The sequence below is a fragment of the Eimeria tenella genome, genomic scaffold (genome assembly GCF_000499545.2).
Source record: "Eimeria tenella Houghton genomic scaffold, Eth_scaff25, whole genome shotgun sequence".
Lineage (NCBI taxonomy): Eukaryota > Apicomplexa > Conoidasida > Eucoccidiorida > Eimeriidae > Eimeria > Eimeria tenella.
The window spans coordinates 333,118-345,927 of NW_013542365.1; the positions used below are offsets into that span (position 1 = coordinate 333,118).

Below are 12,810 nucleotides of genomic sequence, written 5' to 3' on the forward strand. Positions count from 1 at the left end.
GCTGCTGCTGCTGCTGCTGCTGCTGCGGCCGGGGGGCCCCCGCCCCGCGTGCAGCTGCCGCTGCTGCGCCAGCTGGACGTCAGCAGCCCGCTGCTGCTGCTGAGCGTCTGCGCCCCGCAGCTGCAGCAGCTGCTGCTGCGCGCGCAGCGCAGCAAAATCCTGTGGCTCTCCTTTGCTGCTTTCTTGGCCGAAAGTGGAGCAGCAGCACTTAAGACTCTCGAAGTCCATGCCACTCATGCTCCCAAAAACTTGTCAAATTTCGCTAAGACAACTTTGGCCCAAATGCACAGCAGCAGCCACTTGCCGCTGCACCACGCCCGCGCCCTCTTTGCTGCAGCAAAGCCTCCGCAGCAGCAGCCCGCCCCAGGCGGCGACCCCGCTGCTGCTGCTGCTGCTGCAGCTCCGGGCGACCCGCCCGACGCCGCAGCAGCAGACCCAGCAGCAGCAGCAGAAGCAGCAGCAGCAGGAACCTCGTCCTCGCGCGACCAACCCCAGGAGCAGCAGCAGCAGCAACAGCTGCAGCAGCAGCAGCTGCAGCAGCAGCGGGGGCTGAAGTCCGCGGCGCCAGCAGCAGACTTCTCCTTCTGGGGACCCAAAGGACTCTACTTTCCCTCGCTTGTGTCTCTCACCTGCCACAGCAGCTTGCTGGAGACTTTGCTGTGCGCAAAAGCGCAGCTGCCGCTGCTGCAGCACCTCAGCACTTGGGGCTGCAGGCTGCGGATTGGCCGTTTTCTTGCTGCTGCTGCTTCTCTGAAGACTCTGCAGGTCAGCCGCATTGGCTGCTCCTGCCGCTCCTGCTTCCTACTGCGCGTCAAGCGCACTGCAGCAGCCAGCAGCAGCAGCAGCAGCAACCGCAACGGCGCCGCCAGCAGCAGCAGCAGCTCCGGCTGCTTGAGCTGGAGGCAGCAGCCCGCCCCGCAGCAGCAGCAGCAGCCACAAGACCAAACCATTTCCAACATCGAAGAATACGGAGGCTCTTCAGCGTTTCTCTACAGGGGCTTCGCCTTTCCCAAACTCAAAACCCTCGTCGTAAGCACAAACACCCGCAGCAGCAGCAGCAGCAGCAGCAGCAGCAGCAGTAGCAGACGCTGCAGCAGATGTAATGGTAGATGCGGCAGCTGCAGTCGCTCCACTAACAGCTGAAACAACTGTAGCAAATGATAAAGTTGTAGCAGCAGCAGCAGCTGTTGCCGCTCGCTTCATTAGCAGCAGCAGCAGCAGCAGCATGAGTTTGTAGCTGTACGTGCTGCTGCATTCTCGGAGTTTCTCCGTATGTTTTCCACTTCCCACTTTGCATTGGGTGCAGTCTGCATTGTAGGTACCTAAATGCAATTGCTGCTGCTGCTGCTGCTGCTGTTGTGTTGCTGCAGCTTCGTCCGGAAACCGGGGATGGGCCCCGCGTATGGGGGCTGCTGCTGGAGGGCCTTTTCCCGCAGCTGCAGCAGCTCATATTTGATGGGCGTTTATTTCATGCCTTTAAGGACGAGCGGCTGCTGCGTGCCCACGGATCTGCTGCAGCAAGTGCTGCAGCTGCTTCTGCAGCAGCAGCAGCAGCAGCAGCAGCAAGGTGCTGCTGAAGTGGGCGCTGCCCAAACTGCACACTGTCGTGGCCCCCTGCCTCAGCGCCGAAGGCGAAGAGGCCCTTTGCCTCTTCCGCCATTTAGGTGTACGTACACTCGGGACCCACCTGGGCTACGTCTGCTCCCAGGCCACGATGCAGCGGGTAACGAAGGCTTTGCCGCTCATGGCCACTGTGGGGCCCTTCGTGCAGCAGCAGCAGCAGCAGCAGCAGCGGCAGCGGCAGAGGCAGCAGCGGCAAGTTTGGAAGCAACGGCCCGCTGCTGCTGTGCCCATTTCTTCGCACTTTATTTGCTGCGGAGCTTCTCAGGAAAGAAACGGAAGTTTGGGGGCCAAGTGGCAGTCCTTAGTGCTCACTTTCTTCCAGGTGCAGCAGCGCCAGCAGCAGCAGCAGCAGCAGCAGCAGCGCAAGCAGCAAAACCGACACTCCAACAGCACGCGCAGGTGCAGGGACGAGCAGCAGCAAACCAGACGCAGCGCTCAGCAACCTGCCAGGCGGTGGCCTGCAGCAGCAGCAGCCGCAGCAGTGCCTGCAGCAGTAGCAGAAGCAGTAGCAGCAGCAGCAGCACAGCGGCCTCCAGCACCAGCTGCAGCAGAAAGCGAGGCACTTACAGGCCCAGCTGCTGCTGCGCCAAACCTGCTGCCAGCAGCAGCAGCTGCTGCCACGCCAGCGCCTGAGGCGGCAGCTGCGGCCACAACAGCAGCAGAAGCACCCGATAGCACCACAGCAGCAGCAGCAGCAGCAGCAGCAGCAGCAGAGGCAACAGCATAGGCAGGAGAGCCGCTGCCTGCCTAAGACTGAGACCCCTCCGCTGCTTCGCCGCGCTGCCCGCCAGCTTGCTGCTGCTGCTTGCTGCTATGTAGCTGCTGCTAGTTGCTCGCAGCTGCTGCCAAGTAGCTGCTGCTGCTAGGTAGCTGCTGCTAGCTGCTGCTAGCTGCTGCAGCAGCAGTGTCACTTCACCCTGGGTCCTGCCGTCTTTTTGGCTCAGGTCTTTCCTCCCCCTTCGTTGGGGCTTTTGGCTGGCATCAGCAGCAGCAGCAACAGCAGCAGCTGCTGCAATGCATGCGTGGCGTCCGTCTGCAGCAGCAGGCGGGCCGGGCCCTCTGCAGCTGCTGCTGCGACGCGCGCAGCACTTGCTGCTGCTGCTGCTGCTGAAGGGCTCCGAAGCCCCACAGGGCCCCAGAGAAAACCTTAAGGGTTTTCTCTCTCCAGCAAATCTGGAAATGCAGAATGCATGCAAAATAAATGTATTTATGCAATATTTATGTTATCAACTTGCTGTACTTGTGTTGTTTTATAGATTCTGCAAATGGTGCTTCATTTTAGATGACTTGGAAGGCCCGGGGGCCCCCATGGGGGCCCGTGGGGGCCCCCCATGGGGGCGGGCCCCTGGGGGCCCCCGTGGCGGCTCTGCGGCGCTCTGGGGGCAGCAGCAGCTGCTGCTGCTGAGCTTGCTGCTGCACGCAGCAGCAGCGCGAGCTCGAGCAGCAGCTGCTGCTGGGCGCGCTGCGTGCTGCAGCGCGAGCTGGGGCAGGGGCTGCTGTTGGGCTCGCTGCTGCAGTGCAGCAGCAGCTGCTGCTGGGCTTGCTGCTGCACGCAGCCAGCACACCAAAGCGCGTGGGCTGCTGCAGCAGGAAAGCTGCCGCTTTTTCGTGTCTTATTTTATATGCTTGTTTTTAGTCAGGGATAGTGCAGCAGCAGCAAACTTGTGTCACCCTCTTGGCTGTACATACACCCCAGCTCTGGGAGTGGGGGCGCTGCTGCAGCAGCCCCAAATCTGCGCCATTCATATGAGTGCTTTATGTCCTCTATTTGCTGCTGCTGCAGCAGCAGCAGCAAATGTAGCTGCGCTCTCCAGGGGCTGCCGCTGCGGCCCCAGGAGCAGCAGCAGCTGCAGCGGCGTGCCGGGCTGGCTGCACACGGAGAGTTGCTGACCCCTCTACGGGCTCTGCAGTTTGCTGCTGCTGCTGCTGCAGCAACGCGCTGCTGCTGCTGCAGCAACGCGCTGCTGCTGCTGCAGCAACGCGCTGCTGCTGTAGCGGCAGCGGCACACTGTAGCCGCAACGCTTTGCAGGTGCTGCTGCTACTACTGCAGCATCCTCTTTTTGCTGCTGCTGCCTGCAGCAAGAAAACTCGACTAGCAACTAATACGCAAAGGACCACAAAAATAAATTGAATTAAAAAGGTATTAAAAAGACACAGAAGCAGCATAAACAGGCGCTTTCAGGTCTACATACAGCAACAGCAGCAAGCAGAAACAGAAGCAAATAAAACTAAACATGCAGACGAAGTAGCTGCCCCCTACGCGGTATCAAGTTCGTGCCGCTAAAGTGTGCTGCTGTTGCCGCTGCTACTGCTGCCGCTGCTGTTGCTGCTGGTTGTTAGCTGGTGCTGTATAAGCCTTCTCGGAAAAAGATGAAATCTGGGGGCTGCAGGGGAAAGAGGACGGAAGGGGAGGGGCTGGACAAGCAGCAGCAAACTGGGGGCTGCCGGGTCCGCTGCAGCAACAGCAGCTGAGAAGCCCCAGTAGGCTGCAGCAGCTGTGGCGGCAGCGGAGGCAGCAGCAGCAGCAGCAACAGGCTTCTGCTTGTGTCGGCACTCGCCTGCATTTGCTGTGCAGACTCAACAAATTAAAACAGCAAATAGCGCTGCCAGTAACACTGCTGCTGCTGCTGCCGCGCAAGCAGCCATCGAGACACCTGCAGCAACAGCAGCAGCCGCAGCAGCAGCAGCAGATGACGCAGAGATAGAAAGCCCTTGTCAATGGCAGCGACAGCAGCAAAATAAGCAAATATATTTCCAACACAGCCGAAGACTGTATCCAACTGCAGCAGCAATAGCTGCAGCAGCAGCAGCAACAGCAGCCGCAGCATCACGTGCCCACTGGGTCCAGCCGCCATCCAGGCGCAGCCGACAGCAGCAGCAGCCGCAGCAGCCGCGGCCGCCGCCTCTAAAGCTGAGGCTTCTCCAACAAAATATTGAAATAAATAACCGAAATAGATTTTAATTACAAGAGGCAAAAGAACAGCAAGAAAGCCGAGCCTCTCTTCTTTGCAGCGGCTGCTGCAAGCAGGGGGGCGCCGCGGATCCAGGAGCTGCAGCAGCAACAGCAGCAGCTGCTGCTCCTGCAGCAGCAACAGCAAGAGCAGTAACAACGAAACGCCAGCTGATATTGAGTCTCATTAGCTGCATGGGCTCTGCTGCTGCGGCCGACCTGATGACTGGCAAGGCATCGGCGGCAGCAGCAGCAGCAGCAACAGCGCAACAGCAGCAGCAACAGCAACAGCAGCGCGGGCAAGCGCACTCAAGCCTCAAAACAATCTACGTTCATATGTTTTTGTGGGCTACAGCCCTTGTAGCTCCAGCTGCAGCTGCAGGAACACCTGCAGCAGCTGGAACTGCTGCAGCAGCAGGAACTGTCGCAGCACCAAGCCCAGCAGCAGCTGCTGGGCTGGGCGTTGCCCACACACATGGGTTAGCTGCCCCATAAACACCAGTGCGGCTTTAGTAGAAGCAGAAGCAGCAACACAGGCAGCAGCAGCAGCAGCAGCAACAGTACCAGCAGCAGCAGCAGGACCAATGCAGAAAAATGGACGGTCCACTAACCTGTCCACCAGCTGCTGCGCCTGAGACTGCTTCTAAGCCTTCGTCAGCAGCTCCAGCAGAAGCAGCTGCAGATGCTGCAGCAGCTGCAGATGCTGCAGCAGCTGCAGACGCTGCAGCAGCAGCAGACGCTGCAGCAGCAGATGCGGCAGCAGCAGCAGCAGCAGCCGATGGGGGCAGCGGCGTTGCCTCTGCTGCCCCGCTGCTGCTGCCTCCTGCTCCGCTGGAAGCAGCAGCGCCTTCAACAAATGGGGCTTCCCCAGCACCATCAGTAACAGTGGCAGCAGCTGCAGCAGCCGATGTTGCAGCAACAGCCGCTGCAGCAGCAGCAGCAAAGGCGACCACCTTACCCCTCGTCGCCCGTGTCCTTGGCTTTGAAGACCTCGCACTACAAAATCAGCAGCAGCAGCAGAAGAAGAAGCAAGAGCAGCAGCAGCAGCAGCAGCAGCAACAGCAAAAAGACGTGCTGCGGGAGACGGCGGCGCCTGCAGGCAGCAGCGGCTTGGCCGCAGCCACCAGCAACGCTGGGCCGCCGCAGCAGCAGCAGCAGCAGCTTGCCAGCAGCAGCAGTAAACCCAAGTCTGCTGCAGCAAGGAGGTTTAAATACTTGGGCTCCTGGCGCCCTTACACAGAAGATGGCAAACGCCCATCGGTGGACCCCAGCAGCAGCAGCAGCAGCAGCAGCAGCAGCAACAGCAGCAGCAGCAAAGCGGTGCCACCAGAGAAGCAGCAGCAGCAGCAGCAACAGCAGCAGCAGCTGCCGCCGCTGCGTAGGATGGGCGTCTCTATACCTGCTCCTGTGTGCCCTCTAAATGGCTGCAGCAACTGCACCGAATGCTTGCGTGTGAAGCTTTTGCTGCATTACAACAGCAGCAGCAGCAGCAGCAGCAACAGCAGCAGCAGCAACGGGCCTTCAAAGCAGTCAGCTTCTGGTGGCATGCTGCACAGTCCAACGTTGAACTCTCTCTTTGAGAGCGCAGCCCCGAGCAAGCCCAGCAGCAGCAGCAGCAGCAGCAGCAGCGCCACAGACGAGGGCGCAGCAGGTAGCGGCGGAGGGGGGAGCCTTGTTGCAGTGCAGCAGCAAGGCCTGGTTTGCTGCAGCGCAGCTACAGTGCAGCAGATTCCTGCTGCTTATAAGCCTTTGATTTCTCTGCGCATTTCTCAATGCGGCTTGAGATTTTTGCTGCCGCAGGAGCCTCCTGCTGCTTGCTGCTGCTTCAGGGAAGGCGGCTGCAGCAGCAGCGAGAGCCGCTGCTGCTGCTGCACTGCGCCCCGCACAAGCAGCAGCAGCAGCAGCAGCAGCGGGGCTGCGAGTTGCTGCTGCTCTTGCGCGGCAGACGGCCAGCCAGAAGCACTGCCGCTGCATCCTACGGTCGAGGTGAGCTGCAGAAGCAGCGGCGGATTTGCTACAGCAGCAGCAAACTGCAAGCAGCAGCTGCAGCTGCTGCTGCTGCTGCTGCTCTGTGACACAGGCTTTGCTTCCCCGGTGTGTGTGGTGCAGCCCTCCTTCTTTTGCTGCTTGCAGCAGCTGCAGCAACTGGACCTCCGCAACAACAACTTAGAGGCGATTCCTTCTCACCTACATTTGCTGCAGCAGCTGCAGCAGCTGCTGCTAGACGGCAACCGTTTGCTGCTGCTGCCTCCCTGCATCTGGCGGCTGCCCCGCCTCCAGCTGCTGTCAGCAACTTCGAACTTTATCGAGCACATTTGTCCTCCTCACCAGCAGCAGCAGCAGCAGCAGCAGCTCAATGGGGAGCAGCTGCTGCAGCAGCAGTCGCAGCTCAAGGAGCTCAGGCTGACGTCAAATGCACTGGACTCGCTCCTTTTCTTTGCTGCTGGGTGCCACGCAGGCAGCATGCAGCAGCAGCAGCAGCAGCAGCAGGCAGCTGCAGCAGACTGGAGCTGGCTCTGCGGGCGCGCTCCAGCAGCAGCGGGAGCTGCGGCCCAGAAAGCAAAAGCAGCCCCAGCAGCAGCAGCAGCAGCAGCAGCAGCTGGAGCGGCGGGCGCAGCGGAGGCTGGAGCCCCAGCAACAGCAGCAGCAGCAGCAGCAGCACAAGCAGATGAGGGGGACATTTACTTTCGCTGCGTTGCTGCAGTGCAGCTGGAGTGCAACCCCTACACCCGGCTGCCTCTGTGTCTTTACCGTCTTGCTGCTGTGCTGCAGTCGTTGGCTTTAGACTGGTGTGCTTATTTGCTGCCAGAGGGCCGCGTGCCGCAGCGGCTGCTGCAGGGGCAGCAGCTGCTGCTGCTGCTGCAGCTGCTGCAGCGCATCCACCACTGGCTGCTGCAGCAGGGCGAGCAGCGGGCACCAAGAGACGCCTACTTCCTCAGCAGCTTCTGCTGCACCCGCTGCGGCAGCAGACGCGCATCAGGCGCTGCAGCGTGCTGCAGCAACTGCGGCGCTCCCCGCAGCAGCAGCAGCAAAGACTCGCCAATTCGGGTCTGCTGCGCAGGCATTTCTTTTTCAGAGTTCATGTACTTTGCTTCCAGGCCCCCAGAGAACTGGAAGCTGGAGGACTTGACGCCGCAGCAGAAAAGCCTCAGGAGCAGCAGCACGAGCAACAGCAGCAGCAGCATTAGCTTCACCAGCAGCGGCAGTTTCTTCAGCAGCAACGAATTCAACGGCAGCAGCAGAGGCAGCAGCTGGAACTGTCCAGCGGAAATGAGCGACTACAGCGACAGCTCCGCAAGCAGCAGCGATGAGGGCAGCAGCAGCAGCGGCTCCAGCAGCAGCAGTAGCAGCAGCAGCAGCAGCAGCAGAAGGCGCAGGGTGCTGTCCCTCGCAGCTGCCTTTGCTGCTTCTCCTTCGCCTACAGGCCGCAGCCGCTTCGTCCGAGCAGCAAAACAGGGGGACGAGGGTGTGCTGCATGCTTTGCTTTCGGTAAGCAGCAACAGCAGCAACAGCAGCAACAGCAGCAGCAGCAAAAACTAGAGAAGGGTCAGCAACGGAAAAAAAGTGACAACAACAGAAGCACACTGCAGGCACAGCAGAGCAGCAGCCACAGCAGCATGCAGTAGGCGCAGCTGCAGCATTAGCAGCAGCAGGAGCAGCAGTAGCAGCGGCAAGAACAGCAGTAGACACAGCAGCAACAGCAGCAGCAGCAGCAGCAGCAGCAACACTAGATACAGCAACTGCAGCAGGAGCAGCAGGAGCTGCAGCAGCACTAGGAAGTAAAGTTGGGCCTCTCTGGCTTCCTGTTCACTCCCCAGCGCCCCCATAGATTTCGCGTTGTACTTTCCTATTTCTGCTGCTGCCGCTGCTGCTGCTGCTAATGCTGCTGCTGCGGCTGTTGCTGTTGCTGCTGCTTTTGCTGCTAATGCTGCTGCTGCTGCTGTTGCTGTTGCTGATGCTGCTGCAGGAGTGGAGAAAGGGGCTCTTTGTCGAAGATGGTCAAGAAACTTCGCCGCTTTTAACAGCAGTGAGGGAAGCGCAGCAAAATGCAGCAGCAGTTTTGCTGCTGCATGCATTCGCGCTGCAGCGCAAGGCAGCCAAGCGGCTGCAGCACATTCACGGCAGGCTGCTGCAGCTGGCGAGCCCCCAGAGCAGCAGCAGCAGTAGCAGCAACCGCAGCAGCCGCGGCAGCAGCAGGGCCCTCAGCAGCAAGGAGCAGCAAACGGCGCTGCTGAAAGACGCTAGGAGGCAGCAGCAGCTGCTGCACCGGCTGCTGCTGCTGCTGCGGCGGCTGCACCCCTTTGGCTCTCTCATGCATGTTGCTGTCGCCAACTGCGATGTGGGAATGTGTTCTCTTCTGCTCCAGTCAGCCCAAACCCTAAACCCTAAACCCTGAATCCTACACCCTTGCTCCCGAATCTGTAAACCCTAAACCCGTAACCCTGCAGAAGCAGGGAGCAGCGCTTCTCAGCCTTAAACCCTAAAAGTCTTTGGGTGCGGCAGAACTTAGCGCGCACCATGCGGGCCTAGGGTTTAGGGTTTAGGGTTTAGGGTTTAGGGTTTAGGGTTTAGGGTTTAGGGTTTTGCGTTTGCTGGCAGCTGCGGAGCGGACCCAGGAGTTCGAGATGAGGACGGCAACAGCGCGCTGCATGTGCTGTTCTCCGTGTGCAGCCGCGGCTGCAGCATGCAGCAGCAGCAGCAGCAGCATTCGCCTGGTGGCCCGGGTGGCAGCGGCTACGGCGGAGCTGCTGCAGCAGTGGCAGCAGCTGCAGCAGCAATAGAAGCTGCAGCAGCAGCAGCAGCAGCAGCACAGCACGAGTCTGGAGAACAGATGTACAAACGGGCCCGCAGCTCTTTAGCAGCAGTTTATGGGCTGCCGCTGCCCCGAGTAGTAGAAGTGGCTTTGCTGCTGCTGCTGCACCCCAAAGGGCTCGACATTTCTGCTGCCCGCGAGCAGCAGCAGCTGCGAAACCGCCTGCTGCTGCAGCAGCGCGGCTTGTTCCTGCTGCAGCAACACAAGCAGCAGCTGGCACTCGTTTGCGATGCAGACAACAGCAGCAGCAGCAGCAGAAGTAGCAAGATGGGGGGCTCGAAGCGGCGAGCTGCGGCGCCTTCCGCAGCAGCCGCTGCAGGCACAGCAGCAGCAGCAGCAGCTGCCACAGCAGCAGCAGCAGCAGCAGCAGCAGCAAACGACGCCCTGTCTATCTGCGCCTCCGCAAGAGCCAATGCCTTCAATGGGGGCTTTTGGGCCCCGCTGCACTTAGCAGCAAAAACAGCAGCACCTGAGTGTTTGCTGCTGTGCAGCCTTTTGAGGGTTTTGGCTCCTGCTGCATGCATCGCAGGTAGCTGCGTGCATGCGGAGCCTGCTGCTGCGCTCTCGCCCCTCTGTCCTGTTGGTGCTGCTGCTACTGCTGCTGCTGCTGGCGGCGACCCTTCGTGCGGCCTCGCAGCAGCAGACGCCGCGCAGCAGCAAACGCCAGCAGCAGCAACGGAAGCAGGAGCAGCTGCAGCACAGGCGCATGCAGCTGCAGCAAATGCTGCCTTGCCACAAAAAGGGACACGCCAAGCAGCAGCAGCAGCAGCAGCAGCAGCAGGTGCACACGCCGGTGCTGATGAGGCGCTGGAGGTGCTGCTGACGGCGCTCGGGAGGCTCCCTATACCGGGCAGCAGCAGCAACAGCAGCAGCAGCAGCAGCAGCAGAGCAGCAGCACTAGCCTCCTCGCTGCGGATCTGCAGATGGACCTTTGACGTGAATATCAGAGGGGGCTCTAATTGGTGGTCGCCGCTGCACCTTGCCGGTAAACCCTAAACCCTAAACCCTAAACCCTAAACCCTAAACCCTTCTCCGAACACTAAAGTCCAAACCCTAAACCCTAAACCCCAACCATTAAGTCCTAGGAGCTCCTCTTAGGTTGCAGTTTGCACAGAATCGGCGCTGCTCAATGATTTAGGGTTTAGGGTTTAGGGTTTAGGGCTTAGGGTTGACAAGCCAGCCGCCGTTTTGCGAAGCGGCCAGCAACTGTGACCCTGCCTCTCTGCTGCTGCTGCTGCTGCTGCTGCTGCTGCTACTGCAGCATATGGCGGCGATGTGAGCTGCGTGCAGCAGCTGCTGGCCATGGGCTGCTCGCCCTCAGCTGTTTCCCGCATGCGCCGCAGCCCCTGGGCAACAGCTCGGGGCCCGAAGCAGCGCTGCATTCAGCTGCTGCTGCGGCTGCGGCAGCAGCAAAACTCCTGGCGCCTTCTGTGTGACAGCAGCAGCAGCAGCAGCAGCTGCAGCTGCAGCGGCAGTGGGTGGGTTGGGGCCTTCGCTTCCAGGCACCTTGCCTGCTCTGCGGGGGCTGCTTCCCAGGCGCAGCAGTCTGCTGCTGCTGCGCTGCTGCAGGGCCAGCAGCAACAGCAGGAAGACGGAGGGAAAGGGATACAACAGGAGCAGCAGAAACAGCGCGAGAAGCGCCAGCAGGAGCAGCAGCAGGAGCAGAAGCAGCAACACCAAGCGCAGCAGAAACAGGGGCAGCAGCAGGAGCAGGAGCAGCAGCAACAACAACGGCAGGAACACCAGCAGGAACAGCAGCAGGACCAGCAGCAGCAGCAGCAGCAGCAGCAGCAACAGCAGCAAGAACCGCAGCCAACTGAGGAGCTGGTGACGGACTTCGACCAACAGCAGAACGCTTGGTAAGCCTGCAGATGGCTGCTGTCCTTTTTTGATTGCTGCTGCTTCTACTGCTGCTGCTGCTGCTGCTTTATTGCTGCTGCTGCTGCTGCTGCTTTATTGCTGCTGCTGCTGCTGCCACACCCACTGTGCTGCTGCTGTCTGCAGGAGCGCAGCGGACCCTCTCTACCCTCCAGATGCAGTTGCAGCAGCAGTCTTTTCGGCTGTGGGGCTGCTGCAGCCGACGAGTGCTGCTGCAGCAGCTGCTGCAGCTGCTGCCTCTGCTCTGGGGCTTATTGAGACGCACGTCAGTAGCAGCAGCTTCCTCAGGTGCAGCAAGGAGGTCGAGCAGCAGCTGCTGATGCGGCAGGCCTTGCGTGTTGCTGCTGCTGCTGCTGTTGAAGGTCCCCCTTGCCGCCTGCACGCTCTGCTGCAGCACGCGCACTTCCCCATTCCTGCTGCTTTGTTGCCGTTTGCTGCTGCTGCTGACATCCCCCACATTGCAGCAGCGCTGCTGCCTCTGTGCGCTGTTGCTGCTGCTGCTGCTGCTGTGCGCGAACTCGGAGCCCCAAACGAAGCAGCTGCTGCTGCAGTGGCCGTTTACAGTATGCGAGGCAGCAGCAGCACGACAAGCCGCAGCAGCGGGGACAGTGCCTGCAGCGTCGATAGCAGCAGCAGCAGCGGCAGCAGCAGCAGCAGCAGTAGCCGGCCTCAGAAAAAAAGGACAAGTGCTGCTTCCTCTGCAGCCTACTGGGATATTCGCGCCCGGAGATCTGCAGCAGAAGCAGCAGCAGCAGCAGCAGGCACTAGGGAGCCAGATATGGAGCTGCTGCAGCAGCACGGCTGGATGTACACCTCGCTGCTGCTTGCTGCTGCTGCGCATGCAGACGAGCCCATCTGCCGCTGCATTCTCGGCTCCTTAAGTTTAGGTTTGTTCGCTGTGCCGCTGCTGCTGCTTCTGCTGCAGCAGCAGCAGCAGGAGCCACTGGCGCATGTGCTGCTGATCTTAGTGCTGCTACGTGAGCTTTTGCTGCCTCCACGAACCCGTTTCGTTGCACTGCGTGTCTTTGCTGCTGCTGCTGCTGCTGCTGCTGCTACTGCTGCTGCTGCTGCTGCTGCTGCTGCTGCTGCTGCAGCTGATCGCCTTCGCGCCCTCAAACAGCGCGGCGCCTCCCAGGGGGTGACAGTCTTCCTGGCCGCTACCAAAGGCACAACCCACCAGGTAGCCCTAAACCCTAAACCCTAAACCCTAAACCCTAAACCCTAAACTCTAAGCCCTAAACCCTAAACCCTAGGCCCCAAAGCCAGGGCCACAGACCCTAGACCCAGGCCTTTACTAAACCCTAGCCCTAAACCCTAGACCGTAGCCTTAAACTTTAGGCCCCGGACCCAATGCCCGAAGCAAACTGCTGCTTATGCTGGCTTCTGGTATCATTGTCACTATTTGCTGCTGCTGCTGCTGCTGCTGCAGCTGATCGCCTTCGCGCCCTCAAACAGCGCGGCGCCTCCCAGGGGGTGACAGTCTTCCTGGCCGCTACCAAAGGCACAACCCACCAGGTAGCCCTAAACCCTAAACCCTAAACCCTA

General features: G+C 60.4%; 2 protein-coding genes across 2 annotated transcripts in view; both read left to right on the top strand.

Annotated features, from left to right (window-relative positions):
* The window catches only part of ETH_00024860 (uncharacterized protein), a gene marked incomplete at both ends in the record, with an annotated part of 4,107 nt that extends 1,757 nt beyond the window's left edge, over positions 1 to 2,350 (top strand). The window contains 3 exons of the mRNA XM_013375083.1: positions 73 to 1,029; positions 1,371 to 1,567; positions 1,624 to 2,350. Coding sequence (XP_013230537.1) covers positions 73 to 1,029; positions 1,371 to 1,567; positions 1,624 to 2,350 — 1,881 coding nt within the window. The remainder of the gene's footprint in view (positions 1 to 72; positions 1,030 to 1,370; positions 1,568 to 1,623) is intronic.
* A 2,818-nt stretch (positions 2,351 to 5,168) lies between these two features.
* Positions 5,169 to 12,810, top strand: part of ETH_00024865 (leucine rich repeat containing protein / ankyrin repeat containing protein, putative) — a gene marked incomplete at both ends in the record, with an annotated part of 12,752 nt that continues 5,110 nt past the window's right edge. The window contains 6 exons of the mRNA XM_013375084.1: positions 5,169 to 6,560; positions 6,684 to 8,063; positions 8,542 to 8,939; positions 9,174 to 10,372; positions 10,649 to 11,246; positions 11,392 to 12,445. Of these exons, the coding sequence (XP_013230538.1) occupies positions 5,169 to 6,560; positions 6,684 to 8,063; positions 8,542 to 8,939; positions 9,174 to 10,372; positions 10,649 to 11,246; positions 11,392 to 12,445 (6,021 nt within the window). The remainder of the gene's footprint in view (positions 6,561 to 6,683; positions 8,064 to 8,541; positions 8,940 to 9,173; positions 10,373 to 10,648; positions 11,247 to 11,391; positions 12,446 to 12,810) is intronic.